Below are 25,939 nucleotides of genomic sequence, written 5' to 3'. Positions count from 1 at the left end.
TGATCATTTTTTATTTATAAAATTATAAATTATTATATAGTGACAACATTTTATTATATAATTTTGTCTTTTTCTTGTTTCTTTTAAGGATTTTTACAATAAAGTGGACTTAGTGTAAGTATATTACCCATAACCAAACGTAGTTTGCATATTTACAAATATATGAACCAAGTTCTATTTTAACCCTTTATTAAGCCGAATTTATATTTTCACCCCTAGAAGTTTAATTTATGCACAATTTACCTAAAGAACAACTTCTTCAAGTATTAGAATTTTGTCAAACAGTACTTAGGAACTGCTACATAGCGCTTGAATTAGGAGACATAACACGTAGTCTACAAAGAAGAATTAAAGAACTTAGATCTAGAATTATATTAATACAAAATATTTTAAATGCTAGACGCAACGATTTTAGTTTATGAATAGATTTGACTTTAATAATTTAGACACTTTCATAAAACGATTAGGAGAAAATTTGAATTATATTAAAGAACAAGTAGTACAGAATTCTAGTCCGAATAATTTAGATACTAAGATAATATTAGTCGCAATTAAAGAAATCAATAGTGATATTAAGAATATTACTGAAAACCAGAAAATAATCATAGACTCTTTAAAATCCCTTAAAACCAATATCCAAAAATTATTACAATAGTTTTATGAGCACCAATAGTCCTGAATATTTAACCGCGTTAGCTGAACTTTACAAAATTGATAAAGAACCTATAGGATTTACTAGCTTTAAAACAGACGTACAGTCAACTAATATACACATTAGACAAAATAACTTTTAAATTCAATTATTACTTCAGTTATCCGATAAAGTTAATAAACTTGAAGAGAAATTAGAAGTAATACAAGAAAGTATTCCCATAGAATCTTCAAAAGAATTAACTGAATTATCAGATAAAATAAAAGAAATAAAATTGTCAGTTAATAACCAGTTTTCCCCTACAACAACCAAGCGTGTAAATTTATTACAACTTCAACCTCATAAGGAAATCCCACAATGGCCATTATCCTTAGAAAAGCCAAAGAAATAATGAGAGTAGAAGATTTATATGACAATGAACATGATGCTCAAAAATACATAGAACAAGGAATGAAGAAGGTAAAAAATAAAATCAATCTTTATTCTAATAATTTATTAGATTTTCAGAGCAAGATATACAATCATTTTAGCCAAAGAAAAATAAGTGCAGTTAACAATCAAATTATTTTAGATCTTATAACACCCGAAGCATGCCAAGAACTAAATAATAATAATCTAGAACTTATGCATTTAGGTGTCATAATGATAGGATTAGTAGGATTAAACAGAGCAGAAACCGGAACTAGAGCACTTGCTTATATTTATGATGATCGATGGAATATCTATCAACAAGCTCAAATAGCCAGCTCCGAAATAGATTTAGCCGATAATGCCGCAATAGTAGGATGTATTCCCAATTATACGATAACTACTAAAGAATTCAGTAAACATATTAAGGTAGCTATACCTACAAAAGGATATAATATGACAGGCCAATTTGAAAATCTATTAATTAATACTTTATTTATGGGAAAGGCAGTTAATCAGTATAACTTAAAATTTAAAGCCCAATTTAGTGAAATAGTTAAACCTTTCAGTAGTAAATATGTCTAGATGATAGGAGCCAGAAAAGTAAGTAGTATTACCCATGAGGGAACCGAGTGGAAATTACCTAAACTTACTACTACACCTAAAAAGATTCCCGAAAATAATATGATATATGTTGCAAATAGCGGAGATGCTAGCATACGGTTTAGTAATTATAAAAGGCAAGACAATTTAGTTGATGATACTCAAGAAGATTTTTTAACTACACTAATAGATATAGAATCTCCTGAAGAGATAAATGTCCTTTATGATAGATTAGAAGATGAAATTTTAGATAAAATAATGTACGATTTTGATAATTTAGAATTTGAAGAGTTACAAGACAAATATCCAGAACCTAAATACCAACTTATTGAAAGTATTTATTTAGGACAAGGAAATAATGATGATATTAAGAAAAATATTCTAAGTGTCGGATTTGAATCCTTCTATACAGCATTAGAATTAAACACAGTAAAAGAAGAATTAAATGTAATAGAGCATAGAGAAGGGAAAGCACCAGAAGCATCAGAATCTCATTCAATCGACCAAGAAATGAGTGACCAAAGAAAGAATAACACCTCAGGAAGTAATACCTTAAGTGATGATTTTACTACTGGACAAAGATTAAATCCCTCACGAGAAACTTATGTAGAAAATAGAAATATACCAGATATACACACCTTAACACAATATCGTAGACAATATGAAAATATACCAGCACAATCATCAGGAACAATATTAGACATAGCAAGACACGATCCCCAAGACTAGGCAAAAGTAATCGAAAACTGGGAGCAAGATTGTATTAGGCGATCTATCCTGACCAATTTTTACAATAGAACTCAAGCTTTAACCTATTGTGAAACCTTATTAAGAGGAACCATTCATAACTGGTGGCAGGCTTATAAAGTAATTTATCCAAATGATTATGCCATCTTACGTGATAATTTTACCATCTAAGGCTTTACAAGCCTCATTAAAAATGTATTAATTGGTGAAGACAGATTATTAGATGATACCTTAATAAAATAAAATGAAACTTTACGTAATTTAAAAATACTTACAGATTTGTGACTTTAGATACATAAAACCCTATACCAATAAGTTTTTTGAGTATTTTGGAGCCACTGGTAAAACAGGTGATAAAACATTACTTGATCGATATCTTCAGAAGTTACCCGGAAGCGTAGAAACTAAAATATGGGAAAAATGGTTAGAAAACCCTAGACGCGATACTCTAACTATAGGCGATAGAGTTAATCATGTGTATAACATGTTAAAAGCCGAATGTCGACAACGTAAAAAGTTTAAACAAATCAAAAAACAATTTTATTATACGTGTAGACAAATAGATTTTCCACCCCAATATGGGTGTATGCCTAAGAAAAATTATAATTATAAGCAAAATAAACCTAAAAAATATAATTTGCGTAAAAGCAAAACCTACAGGAACTTTCGTAATAAAAAACCCTATGTTAGAACTAACCCTAGGCGATTCAGAAAGCGACCTTGGTATAAGAAGCAAAAGATAAATAAAGATAAAAAGGACAACAAAGACAAGGATAATAAGGTAAACACGTTGCCCACAAAAGAAAGACATTGCAAATGTTTTATTTGTGGAGATCCAGGACACATTAGACCAAATTGCCCTCATCGATACAAACAAAACCCTATTAAAAGAATACAAGAAAAGATCAATATACTCGAAGATATTGAAGAACAGATAGAGGAATTATATGAATTAGAAAGCATTTATGACTCTGACGATGATAATGAAAGTATATATAGTATTGAGAGCTTAGATAGCAACTTTGATAATGATGAAGACTTTGAATAAGGACTTCATTCATTAGAAGATTTCGTTTATACTGTAAGTATTCCATCATGTCAATATAACGCAGTTAGTTTTCAATTTTCCTTTTATAATTGTAAACAGTGCAACATATCTATTAAAAAAGGTCATTACTGTGAAAACCATTGTAAAACTTTATTATGTCCTAATTGCTACACAAAATATGAAGATAAGCAAGAAGATATTTTAGTAGAATCTATAAATTCAATATATAAACCATCTAGTCTAATTCAATTCCCAATAACATTAGAATTTAGAGAAAAATTAGTTCAAACCTCAGCTATGCTTGATACTGAAGCATCTAAAAGTATAATTCAAAACCATTTAGTCCCAGACGAAGTCTTAGTAAAGTTAAATTATAATATTAATATGAGCCAGTATAATAATGAAAAACTTCTAATAACCCATTGTGTTCAAAACATTCCTATATTAATTAATAATGAAAAGCTCGTTTTACCCCAGACTTACGTAGTTAATAATATCCCTAGCACATATGATTTTATCTTAGGATTAAATTTTATAAACTCACTTACCGGAGGATTTATGTATACCCCTACAGGCTTACAGTTTTTTAAAAAAGGAACCTTTATTCCGTCTAAAAATCCTTTTATTCCTCAAAAAGATAAAGGAGCCATTACATATGTTAATACTCTACCTATGACAGAAGAAATGACAGAAAATTTATTTGATGTATTCAAATTTTTAGAAGACGTTTCTGAAGCCTTAATGTTTCTTAGTCATCTTGATGAACCAAAGATTTTCCTTAATAATAAAGCCATATTAAAAAACCCCAAACTAAACATAGATAATCTCATAAGATTAGCTGAAACCACAGAAATTTTAGGTGAAGACCCCCAGATCACTGGTATAAAAATAAAATTGAAGCAAAATTAAATATAATAAATCATTTTATAACTATCAAGACACAAGATAATCCTCATACCTTAGATGATCAAGAAGAATTCCAAAGACAAATTAAGGAGCTGTTATTACTAAAAGTAATACGAAAAAGTAATAGTAGATATAGAAGTCCAGCTTTTATGGTTAGAAATCATGCCGAAATAAAAAGAGGAAAGACTCGTATGATTATAAATTATAAAAGATTAAATGATAATACCTATGATGATAGTTATAAAATCCCTAATAAAGATGTTTAATAAATCGAATCCAAGATCGAAAATAGTTTTCTAAATTTGACTGTAAATCAGGATTTTGGCAAATCCGGATGGCTGATGAATCCATTGAATGGATAGCGTTCACATGTCCTGAAGGACATTATGAGTGGTTTGTTATGCCTTTTGGATTAAAAAATGCACCCCAAGAGTTTCAGCGAAAAATGGATACTATATTTAATAAACACTCAAAATTCTATTGTATTTACATCGACGATATCTTAGTCTTCAGTCAAACTAAAGAAGAGTATAGAAAACATCTTGAAATTATATTCACTGAGTTCATAACACAAGGACTCATTATAAGTAGTAAAAAGATGATATTAGAAAAACAAGATATTGAATTCTTAGGTTTATACATAAAAGATGGAACAATAGAATTACAATCTCATATTGTTAAAAAGATTCTAGACTTTCCTGATAAATTAGAAAAGACCAAGTTGTTACAAGCATTTTTAGGATTATTAAACTATGGTCGCAATTTTATTCCAAAATTAAGACAATTAGTCGGACCTTTATATTCAAAACTAGGAAAACATGGTCAAAAGTATTTAAATACCCAAGATATGGAATTAGTTAAGAAAATTAAATCTTTAGTCTCGCAGTTAAAACCTTTACAACTTCCATTTGAAAAAAGTTATAAAATTATTTAAACAGATGCATCAGCTCAATGATGGGCAGAGTTATTTCTTCAAAGACCAACAAAAGAGTCTTCCTGAGATGAATAGCAAATTTGTCGCCATACTAGGGGAACCTTTAATAAAGCACAATCTATTTTACCCTCCACGGACTTAGAAATTTTAGGGGTAACCAACTCTATTGAAAAATTTCAGATTTTCCTTGATAAAGAATTTCTTATACGAACAGATTGTGATAATATAGTTAAATTCGCAAATAAAGCAAAACAACAGCGGATGTCTGCTAAGAGATGGATTTCCTTTATTGACTGTATTACTGGAAGAGGTTTTAAACCTATATTTGAACATGTCAGATGAAAAGATAATTATTTAGCAGATATTCTATCTCGTTTACTTATCGATTGTTAAATTTTGCAGGAATGGAGATCACGAGCAATAATAGCTATAGCCTTATACCAAGCACTTCTAATTCTCTTTTAATTATCCAAAACCCAGCTCAACAGTTCCACGCTAGACATAATATTTTTCCTAACCAAAAACTTATTTTAGATAATATTTGGTTTTCTATAAACAACCCCGATAGAACCCTCGTTAGAAATCTAAATACCTTAAGTGAATATTTTGTATCAATTAATAAAGCATATCAGAATTTACAAAAGGAGCGCGAGATTCTTATATCTTATTATAAAAAGTTAAATTTAGCCTATCAAAGATCAACAGAAAACCCCACAGAATTAACTATTTCTGAACAGATAACTAATGAAGATGAAAATCTTCAAAAAGTTCAATTTTTGCAGGTACAAACCAAGTATGCTAAGTTTCTACCCCTCTTTTCCTCAACTTACAGAGAAATCCTAAGACAACAAGTTGAGCTATTTCCTAATGATCTCAAAGACCTTATTCTTGAAGAGATTAAGTCTGATGGTCTCACAGAGTGGGTTGATATCCAAAACTACCTTAAAAATAACAGTCCACCCAAATGAACCCGATATAACTACTTTTTCCTACAATTTATACAAACAGGCACCCAGATACCTATGTCCGTCATCTTGTTAGATGTAGATCATATTTTCTTTATTCTTTTTGAAATAACTAGAAAAACCCTTTTCTCTACCTTTAACCATTTGATATACTATAAAGTTTATCGACAAATTAACCAAAGCTACAATCCTGGTTTCAGACTCTACGATCATAATATCAAAATGAAAATTTTTGTTAAGGCAAGAATTCCTCGTGTTATTAAGTCTCCTCCAGAGATTAAGATATCCCCGGAAGTTGAAGAAATAATAAACGAGGAAAAAATATTGTTAGAACAGCTTGAACTGGCCTACAGAAACGAATAAACTAACTCACCAAACAGCACTGATGAATATCTGGTCCGCATGCACAGAGGCGATATCTCACCAGCTAGCCCAACCGACAGAAATTTGGATAATATGCACGGATTTTGAGCAAAAAGCAAATTCTCTACAATAAAGATAAAGGCAACTTCAGCTTCCAAGGAAAATTAGGTCCTCAATAGTGTACAGATAAAAACAGATCCATCGAAAGCAGATTCCCAACAGCAAAAGTTGATATAATTCTCAACAGTTCAGCAATAATTCGGGTCATCTTATATCTAAAGCATCTTGAATCTCAACCGTCCATGCGGCATCTTCAATCTCAACCGCTGATTCATCCCTCTCTTCTGCTATAAAAGGAGCCTCTCTGCTCAAATGAAATCAATCGATCTTAAGAAGCCATCAAGTCTCGAACCATCAAGCATCCAACCTTCAGTTTCCAGTGTGTTTTCTTTTGTGATTTCCTTTAGTATATTTCCTTTGTAACATATAGTGTGAGCGTGTATCCATGTAGAAACAGAGTGTATTCATGTATATATTTTTCATGAAATAAATCATCCAGTTTGCTCTTGTTCAACAATTTCCTTTTCTTTATTTAGTATTTTCAGTATTTTCGGGCAAAAGACTTCTGTCGACAAAAAGATAAAAAATATAGATTTTATTTAGCCAGACAGTGTAGATCCTAGAATTTTCACGTATTCCAACCAGTACAAGCAGCCTTAGTTTGATTTAGCAATTTCTTCTGTGAGTTGACTCGAACTGTTGGCTTGTTGGCCCGTTCTTTGCCATTGTTCAAGCGTTTCTACATGGCGTTATCAGAGCGTTATCAGGTTCGGCAGTCATTTCTGTGATTTAATTGTTAAATTGATTCTATGTTATTTTGCATGCTTCTATCTGGTCGGATCCATCTCAATTTTGGTATCAGAGCTATACTGTTTCATTAAATTAAATTTATATATGCAATCTTTTGTCTAAAGAAGTCTATAAGTCTTTATTAAGCTACTGTCTATTTTAATTAAAAAGAAAAGAAAAATATTAAATATTTTGTTCCAAAAACCTTTCTATAATCTAAGACTTTTGTTCTATTAACATATTACGTTGGGTCATTTTAGTATTATAAGTTCTTTTGTGATATAAAGCATAAAGTGGAATCCATTTTAGAGAAATATTCTCTAGGTCAATCATTTTAAAAAAAATCGACACTTTATTTTCATTTTAGAATAACGTTCATGTATTAGTAATTATCCCTTTCTTTTAACTCAAAAATAGTACGGAGTATAATAATAATAATAATTGTGTTGTCTTTTTTTCCAAAAGTATATTGTATGCAACTTTGCGTGTGTGTGTGTGTGTGTGTGTGTGTGTGTGAATTATTAACATATTTCTCAAATAAGTTCCAGATAAGATTTATGTTGAGCCTCGAGATGATCATATAGTACAGTAATGAAGGATAATTTTTACCATGTACTAATATATAATTATACAAACACGTAGAGAGAGAAAGTGCCTTGGTCAAGTGGGGAAGCACTTTTCCTTCTCTCTCTCTCTCTCTCTCTCTCTCTCTCTCTTCTCTTATTGACAAACAAATCTCTTTCACTCACCAGTCGCCAGAGCCTCGAAAGGAAAGCTCCACGGATAAAAAGGACTTCTCCGAAAATATCATTTTCGACCAGAAACAATGAGCAACGAATAGTATGATTCTCTCTCCTCTCTCTCTCTGCAACGCATTTCGTTATCATTTTCTTCTTTATTTTTATTTTTATTTTTATATTTTAATCTTTTACCTTTTTTGCATATAGCGATTATTTGTTCAAGCTTTTGTTAATCGGAGACTCCTCCGTCGGAAAATCGTGTATTCTTCTTAGGTTTGCTGTGAGTTCTCTCTCTCTCACACACTACACACGCATTTTTATATTTAATTCTTTTCCTCTTTGGATTATTAAATGTTGTAGTTAACTTTTCAGGAATGAGCATTTTTGGTAATTTTTTTGTATTGTTTGTTAATTTAAGGACGATTCATATGTCGATAGTTACATCAGTACAATCGGGGTTGATTTCGTGAGTCTCTCTTTATATTTTCTCTCTCTATATATATATACATATTTATATATATATATATATATATATATATTGTGCATTCTGTTCTTAGGTTATCTTTCACATGTTTAGGTTTTTAATTAAGATATTTGAACTTTCTGGTGATCTTCAGAAAATTAGGACTGTAGAGCTGGAGGGAAAGACAATCAAGCTGCAGATTGTGAGTAAAGACTCCATATATGTTGTATAAAGTTATGCAGACTTTGGTTGAGGGTTTCTTTTCTTTTGTCTTCATATTTGGTGAAGTTTTACTACTGTTGGCTCTTTTGGGTCTTGGGTATGTTAAATTAATAGTGCAAAAAAAAATTGTTTAATGTTTAGGTGCAACTGTATTTGTTCTCAACTAACTGCTGTGGAAAAAAAATAATCACCTTTTGTTAATTGGAGAGAGTTTAGCTTTATGATGAATTGTCCAATTATGTAAATGGAGCTTTAAAAATATTGTTATTTTCGTCAAATATTTTCAAACAAAATTCCTGGTGGGACTAACGGACACTAAAATGTTAACATTTGTCAATTCAAGTAAGACGGTAATGATTTATGAAGGTTCATTTTATTTTTTATTTTTTTAATCTCCGTAAATTCATGGACTATTGAAAAATCATATTATATCTAATCAAACCAATTGCGTCCAATTATTGACTACGACTTCTCCCTGTAAATTTCTCGGTATGCAAAAGGGCATAGCAAAACTCAGTTGAATTAAAAATATGTGAACCCTGTTCTTATGTGCAAATCCTCTTAGAAAATTGAATAAGTATGTCAAATTTCTCTTGCAACTGATGGATTTTTCTATCTGTCATTTGTCTGGTGGAACTGATAGCTTGAACCGAAGTTACCATGTTCCTTGAATAAGAATGTCAAATTTCTCTTGCAACTGATGAATTTTTCTATCTGTCGTTTGTCTGGTGGAACTGAGTTCCTTAAGTAGCAAGTTTTATAGAAAATAGAGACCTACTTTCTTTGTTTTTCTGTTAAAATCGTATTGTGTTACACAAAGATGAAAATAGGATTCCTTGTTAAGTCTTTAATGCAGCTTGCAATTGATGAGAATGAAGATCATTGATATAGTCACTTGTTACCTGTGTCAGTCATGTGGCCTAATTTCAGAGTCAACTCAGAATTAATTACTTCGGAGAAAACGTTTGAATTCTACAATTATACTTTTGCCCTTGTTTCTCTTTTATGGTTGCATTTTTATGGTGGAGAATGTTGGCAGGATAATAACTGTGTATCACTAATAGTGTGAAAAAGCTTTATTGAGTATTGATGTTATGTCTTATTGTCTATTTGTTTAGTGGGATACTGCTGGACAGGAGCGGTTCCGTACTATAACTAGCAGTTATTACCGTGGAGCACATGGGATCATCGTAAGAAATATTGTATTCTATATCCAGAATTTTCTTTGATATTAATAAATATCTGGTCCTTTGTTTATAGTGATTTTATCATTGCATTGGATAAGAAACAAAGTCTATGCTGGCTTACATGCAATTTACTGCTTCCAAATGCAATTATGCATGCTTATCACTTATCAACTACTCCGAGTGTAGCTTATTTACTTATTTTTCGTCTGTTTATATTCAGATGACCAGCTTGACAGCATTTTACTGAACCCAAAAATCCTTTCACTTCATGTTCCCTTTGCTTATACTATTTAACAAGCTTGAATGCTTATCGATTATTCATGTCAGCACTCTGTTTTATCTATCAAAAGAAAGGTATTCATATCAGGGTTCATTATATGTAGTTTTCTACCAAAGGGCCTCAAGCGCAATGGTATAACCACCCCATTCTCAAAGAGGAGGGGAGGGGTTTGAGCCCCGATGTGGGTGAAGTGCTTGTGAGTTACTTACCTGATCAAAAAAAAAAAAAAAATTATATGCGGTTTTCTAGTCTAGGCTTCACAAGTTGGAACTCTACCCAAGTTAAATAACTTCTATCGTCTACTTGGGTCAAAGGAAGTCACTACTTATGGAACTCACTTTCTTTTATATAATGTTGGTAGTGGCAATAAAGCTTATGATGATGATTCCAAGTACCCTTTTTCATTTGAGCTTACAAAGAATTTTACATGAACTGAGATTTGCAACAGATTGTCTATGATGTCACTGAGATGGAGAGCTTCAACAATGTTAAGCAATGGTTGAATGAGATTGATAGATATGCAAATGACACTGTATGCAAGCTTTTAGTTGGGAATAAATGTGATTTAGTTGAAAACAAGGTCGTGGACACACAAACAGCAAAGGTAAAGCTGCTTTATTTTTCTAAACTAATATAGCTTCATTTATTTTATTATTTGATACCGAGTTTCTGCTCCACAATTATGTTCAAACTCTGGGGAATTTTTATCCTTAATTAGTATCTCTATGGACAATGTAGCCAAATGTTCCAGTAATATCATAATCCAAGTTTATATTTTTTTTTCTCCAGATTTCTATATGTATGTTAATGTGTACATTTCATCAAATTGATTGCATGCTTAGTGGTTAGTTGGACAGCTAATTCTTGCTTTCAGCTCTCTAGTGTCAGTTTACTCTGTTTATCCTGTCTTAAGTGTAATAAAAAGTAAAATATAAAATTGAACCAATAATTTGGAATGGAATTGAATATGTATATTAAAAAGCTAAGATAAATTCAAATTGAAGAAGAAGTGTAAAATTCAATATATGTGTTTTCTGTATAAAAGGGGACATATAATATGTTTGAAGTTAACAGGTTTCCTCCTAATTTGGTTGCTAATTTGTCATGACTTTGCTGTTTTATTGTTGTCTTATAGATTTGCTTTCCGCATTACATTTTAGTATAGTGGTGCTTACCTTCTGTTCTCACACTTGAATAAGTACTGGCATTATAAATTTAGATGATGTCATTACCTCAAACATCTTTTAGGGTTGGTTTTTTTGTGGTAATTCAGTTTGGAAGTTTTTCCTTTATGCTGCTATGGTTGATTGGAAAAGTTGCAGAGAATTATCTGCAAATCCCTCAACATCCTTTTTGGATATACTTGAAGTTGCAAAAAGCTTCCAAAAATTTGAAAAAATTAACTGCTTAAGATATGAATAAATTTTTTCCCCTTAACTAATAGATAGAATCACGAAAGGATTTTTTATTTTATTTCTTTTGATAAGTTCCTTAATTTTACTCACGTGCATAAAAGCCTCAAGACTCAAAGAGCTTCCTACTTGAGAAGTAAAAGTTTTCATATTTTGCATCTCAGGCTTGTCTGATCGTATGCCCTTCATGGCTTTTAAGATGTTGTTTGTATCTGGGTAGTTATGTCTGTTGGTCATTAGGCATAAGATGATGTTTGCGATAAACTTATTTGCAAGTGAAAATGATAAAACTTTTTTCATTACTTTCTTGGGGAGATATTTTGTGCTGATTTAATACAATGACAATCTAGTGGCAGATGCCTATTAGTTGCTATGTCAGTAAACTTGAGGACATACCAATCTCTCTCTCACACACACACAAGCACATCATACTCCTTATTCCGGTCTAATTTGATTCCATCGTCCTGAATGTGAATGAACTGCAGGCATACGCAGATGAGCTTGGGATACCTTTCCTCGAGACTAGTGCAAAAGACTCCATTAATGTGGAGCAGGCTTTCTTAACCATGGCTGGCGAGATAAAGAAGAAGTAAAGCCACTAATGAAATTTTTCCATGTTTCTATTGTTCCATATAATATGGTCTTTTACCAATTCACACATGCTAATAGTTGCTTCTTGGTTGAAAATCGGGAACTTCCCCAATCTTCTCAGATATTCTTAGCATAACCTCTCTAAGGTTTCTAATTTTACTTCAAATACTAAATAGTGGCCCTAAAAACTACTCTAACAAGATAGGCAAATGATATCATAGAAGCCTCAAGTTGTGAAGGCAAGTGAAATGGAATCATTATAAAATTTCAATGCTTTCTACATAGGTTCATTGTGTTATTTGCTCAGACTTTAGAATCCCAAAGTTAAATGAACCATGACTTGATGAACTATTCTACTCCTCTTCTCAGGTTTCCTAATTTCTTTTATGATTATCTTGTATGCAACTGGCACAGCCAACACCTTTTTATCCACCTTGGCAAGAAACTTACTCACACGCCGACTTTACCCCGAAGGGGACTTGAACCCTCGACCTTCTACTTTGGAAGGTGAGGAAGTACCACTAGGCTACAGCTCTTGGTACACCAACACCTTCTGACATTATTGATGGTCTTTGCTTAGTCTGGGCCTGTAATCAGTAGTATCCCAGATTAATTTTGTTTCTTTTCAGTCGCCCTTGACTCTGATCTTTGTGTATTAAAACTAAATTTTAGTAGTTCTTTAATTTTGTTCTATTGTTTAATAATTCTGCAGAATGGGTAACCAGCCAAGTGATAACAAGTCAACAGGCCATGTTCAAATGCAGGGACAGCCGATCCAGCAAAAGAGCAACTGCTGTGGTTAACTACTGCTATTGTATTTTCAGTTCTTTTTTAAGGATGGTAAGCAACGTAGTAAAACATCATTTGACTAAATTAGTTTATGTGGATTTTCACATAATTATGTTTCCAACTCTAGCCTCTTTATCTGCAGTTTCCCTTTCCTGTTTATATGAAAAAAGAGTTCTTAACTATCACAAAATGGCATTCCAGATTATCTTTGAGGGGTCCCAATATATGGGTTGTGTCATTCTCTTTGTCGGCATGCAACTAATGTGGCATAATTCACCTGAGTTTGATTGCTTACAAAATGGGAATGTGGAACATCAGTAAGCCCCCAACCCTAGTTTTTAATGCTTAGGAAAACCACCATCCGCATAAATTCATTTTTGGTTCTATATTTGTCCGCAATTCAGCGACCAAATAGAAGATCAATAAATGAGTAGCAAAAGATTGAAAGAGGAAATTAGGATAGAATGATGCATCTTTTGGACACTTGAAGTATAAGCAGTTGTCTGGCTTAATTATTAGTCTTTTCTTGGTGGTTGCCCCAAAGGAGAGGGGGATGAAATAATATGTTGAAGTTGTGAGAATATGAACTGCTATGGTTGGATCGGGTGCAACAAAATAATTTGTAACTAGAGTGATGCATGTTTGTTAGAGTATACATAATTTGGAGCAGTGCGAAATTCTTGTACTGGTGCGAAGTAGTAAGTTTTTCCTATGAGCTCAACAGTGATGCTGTTATCTTCAATTTCTTTTTCTTCAAAGCAAAGATCCATTGGTGATGCTGCTTCAACAAATCAAGTTCTTCTGAGGTTTAGGAACAAATAATATGGAACTGGCTCCAGGGTGTCCGACGTTTTATTTACCCTCTGATAGAAATCAATACGATGTTGAACAATCAGGATTATGAAATGGCTGCCGCCGCCGACTGTATTGAATTGTAGAAACTAGAGACAAAACCATCTTTAATGGTGGATGGCGGAGGATAGTTTTCATCTATACATATGGCATGCGGCATTTTTTGTTAATCAGTGGAAGTTAGGTTATCCATGTATTTGGAGCTGCCTTTCAGGTATGTTATTGTTTACATAACTATTTTGGTGCTTTCAGGAAAAAGCCCTTCCAAAAAGTAAAATGACAAGGAGTCGACTATTTTATGTGAGTGAATGACATTATCATAATTAATGACGTCATCCTCCCTCACATAAATGAAGTCCGATTAGTCCAAAGGTTCTGTATCGCAGCCCTTGTTATTATATGAAGATTGCTAGATTTTGCATTTAAAGAAAGTAGTCTGCAACTTCTTTAGTTAGTTCTGGCTCTCTTCATCTTCCAACTCTCAATATGTTTTGAGGCCCCTCAGTTAATCATTTCCATGAAAAAAAGTTGTTACACACACACACACGGACTAAAAAACGCGCGCGCACACATGCAGGCACTACAAAACACACAATCAAAAGAAAACAGGACAGTAAGACCATTAGACGTTGGCCCATTAACATTTTCTTGTACATTTCTGCTTAGCATATAAGAATCTATTCTCAAGGTCCAATGTGTTCATGGACAGTGTTCTCCCCTGGACAAGAGTTTCCCCCGGAGTAAAGCAACTAGAAGAAATGAAATCTTAAATGTCACAACAGAAGCAGATCCTACTCTGTAAAGATCTTGAAAGTGCAACGCCTTACCAAATGATCTCTAGTCCAATGGTATAACCTCTCCATCCTCAAAAAGAGAATCTCTAGTACAGTAGGGGAAAGGGTTCGAACTCAAACACGGGCAAAAGTAAACGTGTAAATAAATAAATAAATAAAACATTTTACATCAAGTATGCAACATCCCTACTTCTGAACTTGCAGCACAGTTGCTTATTTTTACATCAAGGGTGTGAAGGAATGGTGTTGCATCTTTGAAATAAGGTGTTTTCCAACGCAAAATGGTTTTGCAAAGCACTGAAAAGTACAGGACAACATCTTGTACCTCTCTTCTATTTCAGATACCTCTCCTCTCGGTATCTGGAGTAATACGGTCAAGGCAGATTAAAAAGAAAGAACCAAAGGTATTAGTACTTCTAATGGCATATTCCAATTGACTCCTACGAATTCTTCTTGTTCTTGATTGTATAAAATATTTAAAATGATGTTTTAACCCTTTTTAAATAAAAATGAATTGCCGATTTGAATTTGACAAATTATTTTACTCACCCAATGTTCACTTACTGTGCACCTCTTCGACATTGATCTATACAAAATCCTACATACATCACCATCTCCAAAACCTTAGACATAATAGATCTAGGGTTTAAGCCAAGCATTTCTTTAGCTTGTTACAGCCGTTCACGTTTTGTTAATGGCCCCTTCTTAACTAGCAAGTAAACTAGGGCTAAAATTGCCTGGATTTGATCAAAACAAGTAAACTAGGGCAAATATTGCCTTCCACCCTCTCTAAACTTTACTACTTTAGAATTAGAGGAAATTTAGTTTATACAATTCCAAAATTCCTTGCACTCCCAAATGCAAAGAGACTAGGATGTATATTGTATATAGTGGAAAATTGTAATGGGATGAACCTGGGTTTGGAATCCTTAAAAATTGGGGTCAGAAGTATCCTAATATAACAATTTTTTTCTGAAAAAATATCTTCATAACTTGATCTGAACACCAATCAGCATGTAAATTTCATTTTACCACAAAAATAGTTCACACCAAAACAAAAACACAGTAAATTGCACTTCTAATTCAATAGAAATCTCCAATTAAAATGGATACAAACTCCGGTTGCACTTCAAATTGCACCATACAATTGTACCCTCAATCTTCTTTTGCTCATACAATGAAACCTAGAATATATTGCACGCAAATACATCTACAAATGAAGGCTTAACTTAACCATCCCAACAAAAAAATGCCGAACTAAGTTTGATATAACATAGAAATAGGAGGAGATACAAACCAACAGATCCAAAGAAAAAAATAAACAAAATAGAAAACAATGACAAAACAAACAAAAACAGAAGTAAGGAGAAGAGATGACCGTATGGACGAAAATTGAAATGAATAATCTTTAAGAAGAAGAGCAGCAAGGCTTCTTCGTGTTCGTCTCTGGTCCTCCAACAACAAGAGTCTTACCCTCTTTTATGCTAGCAGGTGCTGGCTCGTCTGAAGAAAGCGACTTCTTACTAATTATCCGATATATCTCTGAAAGAATAGTCTGGAAAGCCTTCTCAACATTTGTTGCCTCCAATGCTGAAGTTTCAATGAATGAAAGGCCTTCTTTCTCAGCAAAGCCTTGAGCATCCTCTGTAGCAACCGCTCTGAGGTGCTTCAAATCAGTCTTGTTTCCGATGAGCATGATCACAATGTTGGAGTCTGCATGGTCCCTCAGCTCCTTCAACCACCGGCTAACATTTTCAAAAGTTGTCGGTTTTGTTGTGTCATAAACCAGAAGAGCTCCCAACGCACCCCTATAATAGGCACTGGTTATTGCTCTGTACCGCTCCTGCCCTGCTGTGTCCCAAATCTGAGCCTTCACGGTTCTTCCTTCAACCTGAACAAATAAAAGTAATCAACAAAAAGTATTCAAGCAGACGCCTGAAAACACTTAGAGTCACTTGTTAAGCAAATTTCATACCTTCACTATGGAAGCACCTATAAAATAAATGAAAGGCGGCATAAATCCTTATACACATGAGCAGTCGTGACTCGTGAAAAAAACTACCACAATTCAAGAAATGTGGTTCAGATATTAAGGACAGTAATTTCAACTGCACATTGAAAGCAGTAGCCAATTTACTTGGTAGGAAAAGGGATGCATTAACTGGAGTGTCAACAGGCAGATATCTTCATATCAACAATGACAGTTGTAGGTTCAAGTCGCTATTTACTTTATCATTTCCTAAGATGTGATGCAAATTAACAACCTCTTGAATCATTCAACACAAGAAGTAATATTTACGACAATTTATTCCCTACAAGCATTGCAAACTAAATTCAAAATTTGAATGCTTAGTAAACCAAATTATGATATAATCATTTTTCTACAGGTTGCCCAAACACCTTTACAACAGCCAAAAATTTCCCAAGGAGAAATTTTTACATGTTCTGAAACTACATAGTCCCGGCCAATCACATGCGGTCATGTATGCAACTGTGGCCGCATGTGATTCGCCCAGACCATGTAGTGGTACCTATGTAATAATGTCTCAACAAAAAAAAATGGGGCTAGTTAGTTAGTGTAAAATTAAGCAAAGTATGCTGCAATTTCATTAAGACCAGTATTTAGATTTATTTATAAATCAATCATTTGTTTGCATCAACTTCAAAAAATAATAAATAAATAAGAGCACAAAACTTTTCGGCCAGACACAATAATGTAGTAGTACTTCAAGAAAACAGATCAACCACAATACATGACATTTATATATACACACATGTGTGTGTTGATAGTAAATCCAGATCTATAATACACAACTCAAGATAATGAAATCAAATGAAAATTTACAATTTTTAAACGAAAATCTGAAATCTACTATAAAAAAAAGTGATGCCGAAATTCAAATCCAACAAGTGAAACAGAGATCGAGAAGCGAAATTCTAGAGAGAGAAAGTAAAAAGACAGTGAGTAAACAGAAAGATCTATCATCTATGCACAGTTCGATTACAACAATGAAGAATGACAAAGATCACAACAATGGAGAAAATGACGGGAAAGTTACTTATAGAGAGAGAAAGTTTGAGATAGAGAGAAAGATAGTGACCTGGAGGGTGCGGGTGGCGAATTCGACGCCGATGGTGGATTTGGACTCCAAGCAGAACTCGTTTCTGGTGAATCGGGAGAGTAGGTTGGATTTTCCGACGCCCGAATCGCCGATTAAAACGACCTTGAACAAGTAATCGTATTCCTCATCCGGTCTCCTCGCCATTTCTGAACACCACACACACAAACACGCCCTTCGGGATCGGTCGCTGGAGGAGAAAAATATATAGATACAAAATAGACGCGTAACTCTCTCTCTCTAGATAAAAAATGATGGTGTATAATGGGCTGAACAGAAATTTGATGTCCAAAGTACCCCCTTGGATTATGGTATGGGATGTCCAAAAGTACCCCGGATATTTTGGGATTTTTAAATTTTGAATTTGCTATTTATGAAAACCTTTTTCAACAATAATAAGAGTGTGATGCGTGTATACACATATATATTGCAATTTACAGTCCTAGATTCCTAATTATAATTTTTTTAAAAAAATTGTGCCGTTTGATAATCAATGTTATTTTATGCTTTTGCATCAATCCGAAGCAGAAACATTGCTTCTGCTTTTAGAAACACAAACATGAAAGCATGTTTAGTAAAAAGTATTGCAAGTTTGAAAATTTGAATAATTTATTTAAAATATTATTTTAGAAAGAAATATATATATATATATATATATATATGAACAGTGCTTTACTACGAAGTAAATAAAAATATCATTTTGATGCTTCCTCTTTTGACTTTAATTTTGGAAGCGTAGATTCATAAACTAAAATCAAGATGGAATGTTAATTCAATGAGCTGATTTTTTAATATCTAAAGAATTAATATCTATAATCACGAGGGTCTACATTTGACTAGTCCTTTAATATTTATTATAATATTAATACAATTGAGAAAATACAAACAAATTAACAAAGCCTTCAAAAAACAAGACAAAAATAAAACAAATACGAGGCATCAAGCTGGCATGATGGTTCAAACAAATAATAAATGGACTTTAAAAGAGGTTGACAAATTTAATTCATTAAAATATGACATATATAAGAGAACATGTTTCAAGAAAAGTCACCAATATATGTTGATTGTGATGAAATAAGGCATGAACTAAGAACAGTATGAATTAATCCATTGTTCTTTGTTGGTTGGTGTTGTTTAATCCCTTTTAAGTTTTGAGTGACGAGATTCTACATGTGTATTTATCATGCAGTTTTTTCAAATTTTAAAATCATGTACATGTTGATTTCAACTTAGGGTTAGGGGGCATAGTGGTAATAAAAAATAAAAAATTAATATGACAAAAATAGATTGTTCAAATCAAGTAGTAAAATTAAGAAGTAGAAAAGAAAGTAGCAAAAGGAAGAATCTTAAGAAGTAGGGAAAAAAAAAAAAAGTAACCTTCCTGTTTGTTTTGACGTAAAATATATATATATATATTTGATAAAGGTTTACGTCGAGATTGAGGTCGAGTTCATCGGGCGGGACATATAAAATAACTTGTCGAAAATTTATAGATAAATTAATTTTGTTAAATTTTAATATTTTTTTTTCTTCCTAAATATTTTAGGAGAAACACTAGAAAATTAAAAAAATATTTTATTTCCAAACACAGAGCCTAAAAGAAAAATGAAATCTTTGAAAGGAAAAGAATTAGAGTTTGGTTAGAGAAGGGAAGTTTAACCTTTTTTTTAGGGAAATTAAAAGAATTTGAGAGAAAAAAAAAAAAGAAGGAGAAGAGTAAGAGATAATTTAAAAACTAACAATTTTAGAAGGAGTATTACATAGAAATTTACTATATATGTAAAAATAAAATAAAAAGTTTCTATATATTGTAGTAGGCGGGCAGGGAAGTAGCAAAAGGAAAAATTTTAAGAATAAAAAATATAAAAATATAAAAGAAATGAAATATTGGAGTTTGATTATAGAAAGAAAATTTAACCTTTTTTAAAAAAAGAATTTGAACAGTAAAATAGAAAAAGAAAAAAAAGAAAGTAACAAATAATTTAGAAACTAAAAATTTTAAGGGGACATTATATAAAAATTTATATGTATATATATAAATTAAATAAAAAGTTTCTATATATTGTAGGCCGGGCCGGGCGAGGCTTGCGACACCCCCAACCCACACGGCACACATCGGTTCTGCCCCCTATCTATCGGTGGCACCCCACCCCCACAAGGCACACACCGGCTCTGCCCTGTCTAAATCCATTATCAGTTGAAGGCATTCACTGTTTGTCTTCTTATGATAGTTTTTTCATTAGCAGTAGAGAAACTTTGAGAATATAATCCAAAGTTTTTTATTCAATTAATAATATTTATATATTTATAAAACAAAAAACCACACCACACCTGAAAAATTATGTCTAATTGAGTGCTCATGAAAGTTTATGCATGTGACCCGTTGTAGCTAAACCTAAATAACATTACATTAAATGTATAAATAAAAAATAAGAAATAAAAAAGCTCCATAACTCCATATATAGAGGTCTACTTTAGGCTGAAAATTTGATGGTTCATGTAATTAAACTTCACATGGGGGATTTGGCTGGGGTCTTTGTTGGAAACGGGGTATACAAAACAAAAACTTTGAATGAAATTTGGAATAGATTCTGCTAAGAATTTTTTGCGGATCTATAGACCAGCCGTTACTCTCCGCAAGAAGATGAACGTGGTATATTTACTTTCTCAAATCCGTTTCTGGGTGAATGAGAAATTAGATCCAAAGTGAGGTGTTTGAAAAGCCTAAATGGAAAAAATGTTGAAACCAATTGAAGTTTAAATAAGTCAAGCTTGGGCTTGGATTTGGGCTTGTGCTTGGGCCTAATTGTAAATTCCGGATTATTCCTTTTATTAAATGGAATTTTAGATTGGGCCTATTTTTGAGTTGGGCTTATTAAAATAGGTTTTACAAATGGGTGGGTTTTTTGGGTGATTGGTTTTTTGAATTAAAAAAACTACTTTTTAGTTTTTCTAAAGGGTTACACCTTTTAAATTAAAAAAATATTTTTTTAGTTTTTCTAAAGGGTTACACCTTTGAAATTAAAAAAATCACTTTTTTAGTTTTTTCAAAGGGTTACACCTTTTTCCGAACCATCATAACCTATGGTTGCACCCACCCGAAAAGGCACCTTACTACCTATAAATACCCCCCTTTGGATCATTTGCAAATCACACCAAATTTAGAGAATTCTTCTCTTCTTCTGAATTTTCTTCTTTTTCTTCCTTCTCTCTTTAGTCTGTGTGTTCGAGCCTTAGTATTTAGGTTCGAGCCTTAGTCAGTCACTCTGAGTCCGAGGTCGAGTCAGAGAGTACTACACCGAGCCAGTTCGCCTATTCCTTTGGTTTGCAGTGCTACTACCGAAGGAAGACAAGTCGTTGTATTCTAGGAGATAGACGTCACTGAGTCCGTAAGCACCATAGCAGGGCGAATCTGTCTTAAGGACATAGAATCAAATTCTAGCCTCGACTTTTAATCAGGTTCCTTTATTTATAATTTTTTATTTTATTTTATTAAACCATACATTATAAGTAATTATATATATAGATTATTATTTTATAATATTTATATATATAAGCATTATATTATTTTATATTTACAGATAATATTTAAATAAATAATACTATAGTATATGGTATACTTAGACCATATTTTGGATAACAATCTTAAGACAGATTCATATTATACTATAGTTTAATTATTTAAATATTGTTGTATTTTATTTCTGTAAATTTGACTGTGGTCTGTAAATTTAATATCAGACAAATGACAAGTATGAGTACTACTATGCCTAATGTTCCCGTCAGTCGTGGGGAGAAGCTCGAAAAATTCAATGGGGCGAAGTTTAAAAGGTGGCAACAAAAAATGATGTTCTACCTTACAACTCTGAATCTAAGCAAGTATCTAACTGAAACTGCCCCAGTGCTAGATGAGGGTGAGACTGACATTACCAAGCTAGGAGCTGTTGATACATGGAAGCATGGAGACTTCCTATGCAAGAACTACATCCTCAATGGATTGGACAACACTTTATATAATGTGTACAGTCCAATAAATACTGCTAAAGAGCTCTGGGAGTCACTAGACAAAAAGTATAAAATAGAGGATGCTGGCTTGAAGAAGTTCGTGGTCGGACGATTTCTGGACTTCAAAATGATAGACTCCAAGACAGTCATGAGCCAAGTGCAGGAGCTCCAGCTGATCCTACATGAGATACATGCTGAGAAGATGACATTGAGTGAATCCTTTCAAGTAGCTTCAATCATTGAAAAGCTGCCACCTACTTGGAAAGATTTCAAAAATTACTTGAAGCATAAGCGCAAGGAAATGGGGCTCGAAGACCTGATTGTCAAGCTAAGAATTGAAGAAGATAACCGCTCATCTGAAAAGAAAGTCGGGAATTCTTCAATAGTGTTAAAGGCAAATGTAGTGAAAGTTGGACAGAAGAATAAGAAAAGGAAGTACTCTGGCGAAGGTCCCAGCCAAGGAAACTACAAGAGGTTCACTGGGAAGTGCTTCATATGCGGCAAGCTAGGACACCGAGCTAAAGATTGTCGTAGCTGCAAAGCACAACACAACACCAAGAAAAAGACCACTGAGGTGCATATTACTGAGGAAGATAAGTTGACTGCTGATGTGTCAGAGCTAAATCTTTCAGCTGTGATTTCTGAAATCAACCTGGTGAGCAACAATAGAGAATGGTGGGTGGACACAGGAGCTACTCGTCATGTTTGCTCTGAAAAGAAGATGTTCACTACCTATAAAGCTATAGATAATGAAGAATAACTCTACATGGGGAACTCTTCTACTGCAAAGGTTGAAGGACAAGGAAAGATCAAGCTACTAATGACCTCAGGGAAAGAACTCACTTTTAATAATGTGTTGCATGTACCAGACATTAGGAAGAACTTGGTCTATGGGTCACTTCTAAGCAAAAATGGGTTCAAGCTGGTCTTTGTATCTGACAAGTTTGTGCTGACTAAGAATGGGGTGTATGTGGGCAAAGGGTATCTAAGTAATGGACTATTTAAGTTCAATGTAATGACTGTTGTACCCAAAGCTAATAATAATAATGATAAAGCTAATGCTTCTTCTGCTTATATGATTAAATCATCTGATGTGTGGCATGGTAGGTTAGGACATGTTAATTATGATACGATTCGTAAATTAATTAACATAGAGTCCATACCTAAATTTAGTATTGATTTAAATAAAAAATGTCAAACATGTGTAGAAGCAAAATTGACTAGAACCTCATTTCACTCTATAGAGCGGAGTACTGAACCTCTAGGATTAATTCACAGTGATATCTGTGACTTTAAATCTGTGCCAACTAGAGGTGGGAAAAAGTATTTCATTACTTTTATTGATGATTGCACAAGATACTGCTATGTATACTTGTTAAGAAGTAAAGATGAAGCCTTGGAAATGTTTAAACATTATAAGAATGAGGTTGAGAATCAACTTGGCAAAAAGATAAATGTGTTTAGAAGTGATAGAGGTGGGGAATACGAAGTACCATTCACTGACATTTACTCAGAACATGGTATTATTCACCAAACTACCGCTCCTTATTCACCACAACAGAACGGTGTTGCTGAACGCAAAAACCGTACCTTAAAAGAAATGATGAATGCTATGTTTATAAGTTCTGGTTTAACCCAGAATTTGTGGGGGGAAGCTTTGCTCTCTGCTAATTATGTTCTTAACAAAATACCTCAAAAGAAAACAAATGTGACACCTTATGAATTATGGAAAGGTCAAAAACCTTCCTATAAATTCTTAAAAGTGTGGGGGTGTTTAGCTAAGGTTGTGGTTCCTACTCCTAAGAAAGTTAAGATATAACCAAAAACCTTTGATGGTATTTTCATAGGCTATGCACAGAATAGTAGTGCATATCGTTTCATTGTGCATAAATCAGACAATCCTGACATCCATGTCAATACAATTATTGAGTCAAGGAATGCTTATTTTTTTGAGGATATATTTCCTTGTAAAAATCCTCTTAAAAGAAATCATGATATTGCTAATAGCAATATACAAGAGAATATAGACCAAGAGTCTATAGATGATGAAAATAAGGAAGAACCTAGGCGTAGCAAAAGAGCTAGAATGTCTAAGTCATTTGGTCCTGATTTTCTGACATATATATTGGAGAATGAGCCACAAAGTTATAAGGAAGCTATGTCTTCTCCTGAAGCTCCTTTATGGAAAGAAGCCATAAATAGTGAAATTGAATCCATCATGCAAAATCATACTTGGGAGCTGGTGGATTTTCCTCCTGGTACTAAACCTTTAGGGTATAAGTGGATTTTCAAGAGGAAGATGAAGCCTGATGGTTCAATTGATAAATATAAAGCCCGACTTGTTGCTAAGGGATACAGGCAAAAGGAAGGCTTGGATTATTTTGATACATATTCACCAGTCACAAGAATAACATCCATTAGATTGTTATTAGCTATTGCAGCATTGCAAAATTTAGAAATACATCAAATAGATGTTAAGACAGCCTTCTTGAATGGTGAATTAGAGGAGGAAATCTATATGGAACAACCTGAAGGTTTTATAGTTCCAGGAAAAGAAAAGAAGGTGTGCAAGCTTGTAAAATCCTTATATGGATTGAAACAAGCACCTAAACAATGGCATGAAAAATTTGACAAAGTGATGTTGTCAAATGGTTTTAAAATTAATGAGTGTGATAAATGTGTTTATGTGAAAAACACTCAAAATGGATATGTCATTGTGTGCCTATACGTGGATGATATGCTAATAATGGGTAGTAATGATGTTATAATCAAAACTACTAAAAAAATGTTGACCAAAAATTTTGATATGAAAGATTTAAGCATAGCTGATGTCATACTAGGAATCAAGATTTCTAGAACATTAGATGGTCTAGTATTATCTCAATCTCACTATATTGAGAAAATATTAGAAAAGTTTAATAAGGAAGATAGTAGTCTTGTAAAGACTCCTGTTGATGTAAATCTTCATATATCGAAAAATACGGGTCCTAGCATATCACAACTTGAGTATTCTCGCATTATAGGAAGCTTAATGTATTTGATGAATTGCACACGACCAGACATAGCATACTCAGTTAATAAATTGAGTAGATATACAAGTAACCCAGGAAAGAACCATTGGACTGCAATAATCAGGGTTCTAAGGTATTTAAGATATACCATAAGTTATTGATTACATTATTCTAGATATTCAGCAGTACTTGAAGGATACAGTGATGCTAATTGGATATCAGATACAAATGATTCTAAATCCACAAGTGGCTATGTCTTTACTATTGGAGGAGGTGTCATATCTTGGAAATCTTCAAAACAAACTTGTATTGCCAGATCCACTGTGGAATATGAATTTATTGCTTTGGATAAAGCTGGTGAAGAAGCTGAGTGGCTTCGTAATTTCTTAGAAGATATTCTAAATTGGCCTAAACCTGTGCCTGCTATATGTATACATTGCGATAGTCAATCAGCAATTGGAATGGCACAAAGTAATATGTATAACGGTAAGTCTCGATATATACGTCGACGACATAATACCGTTAAACAATTGCTCTCAAGTGGGATAATCTCAATAGATTATATCAGGTCAAAAGATAATTTAGCGGATCCGTTTACAAAAGGTTTGACAAGAGAGCAAGTGTATAGTTCATCGAGGGGAATGGGATTAAAGCCGAGATCTAACGAGTCATCTTAATGAAAACCCAACCTAGTTGACTGGAGATCCCAAGATCTAGGTTCAAAGGGACAACAGAAATTCTGAATGGCTCACCAGAAGCACTGGGAAGAATTAATCTTCTACCAATTTCTATGATGAGACAGTGCTACTTATAGCGATGAGTAGGATAAGCTATGCTTTTAATGACTCTTATATCTTGAAAATTCAAGTGGGGTATAGTAGGATACTCTTAATAAGAAGTCACCTATATGAGTGTGAAGTAGGGCCGCTTCTATGAGAACTTCTAAGGCTAAGTTTTCTAGAGCGCTCGTGAAGTACCAGGAGTTGTTCAGGGCCATAT

The 25,939-nt window shown here is 33.1% G+C and overlaps 2 protein-coding genes across 2 annotated transcripts; one reads left to right on the top strand and one right to left on the bottom strand.

Moving 5' to 3' along the window:
- The first annotated feature begins 8,155 nt into the window (after nt 1–8,155).
- On the top strand, nt 8,156–13,349 carry LOC132294436 (ras-related protein RABD1). Its single transcript, XM_059792296.1, has 8 exons — nt 8,156–8,315; nt 8,423–8,495; nt 8,634–8,681; nt 8,833–8,880; nt 10,019–10,090; nt 10,816–10,971; nt 12,265–12,368; nt 13,083–13,349. The coding sequence occupies exons 1-8, from the start codon at nt 8,302–8,304 to the stop codon at nt 13,171–13,173; spliced, it is 606 nt and encodes a 201-aa protein (XP_059648279.1). The 5' UTR covers nt 8,156–8,301; the 3' UTR covers nt 13,174–13,349.
- A 2,513-nt stretch (nt 13,350–15,862) lies between these two features.
- LOC132294435 (ras-related protein RABA2a) lies at nt 15,863–18,187 on the bottom strand. Its single transcript, XM_059792295.1, has 2 exons — nt 17,907–18,187; nt 15,863–16,696 (listed from the first exon to the last, which is right to left on the bottom strand). Exons 1-2 carry the CDS (start codon nt 18,069–18,071, stop codon nt 16,214–16,216), a joined length of 648 nt encoding a protein of 215 aa, XP_059648278.1. The 5' UTR covers nt 18,072–18,187; the 3' UTR covers nt 15,863–16,213.
- Between the last annotated feature and the right edge of the window lie 7,752 nt (nt 18,188–25,939).

This window comes from Cornus florida, unplaced genomic scaffold, assembly GCF_030987335.1.
Source record: "Cornus florida cultivar Cherokee Brave unplaced genomic scaffold, ASM3098733v1 CherokeeBrave_3.0.0_Hap2_Chr02, whole genome shotgun sequence".
In the NCBI taxonomy this organism is placed as follows: domain Eukaryota; kingdom Viridiplantae; phylum Streptophyta; class Magnoliopsida; order Cornales; family Cornaceae; genus Cornus; species Cornus florida.
Note: the sequence above shows the minus strand (reverse complement) of the source record. Positions and strands in the feature narration are given on the sequence as shown.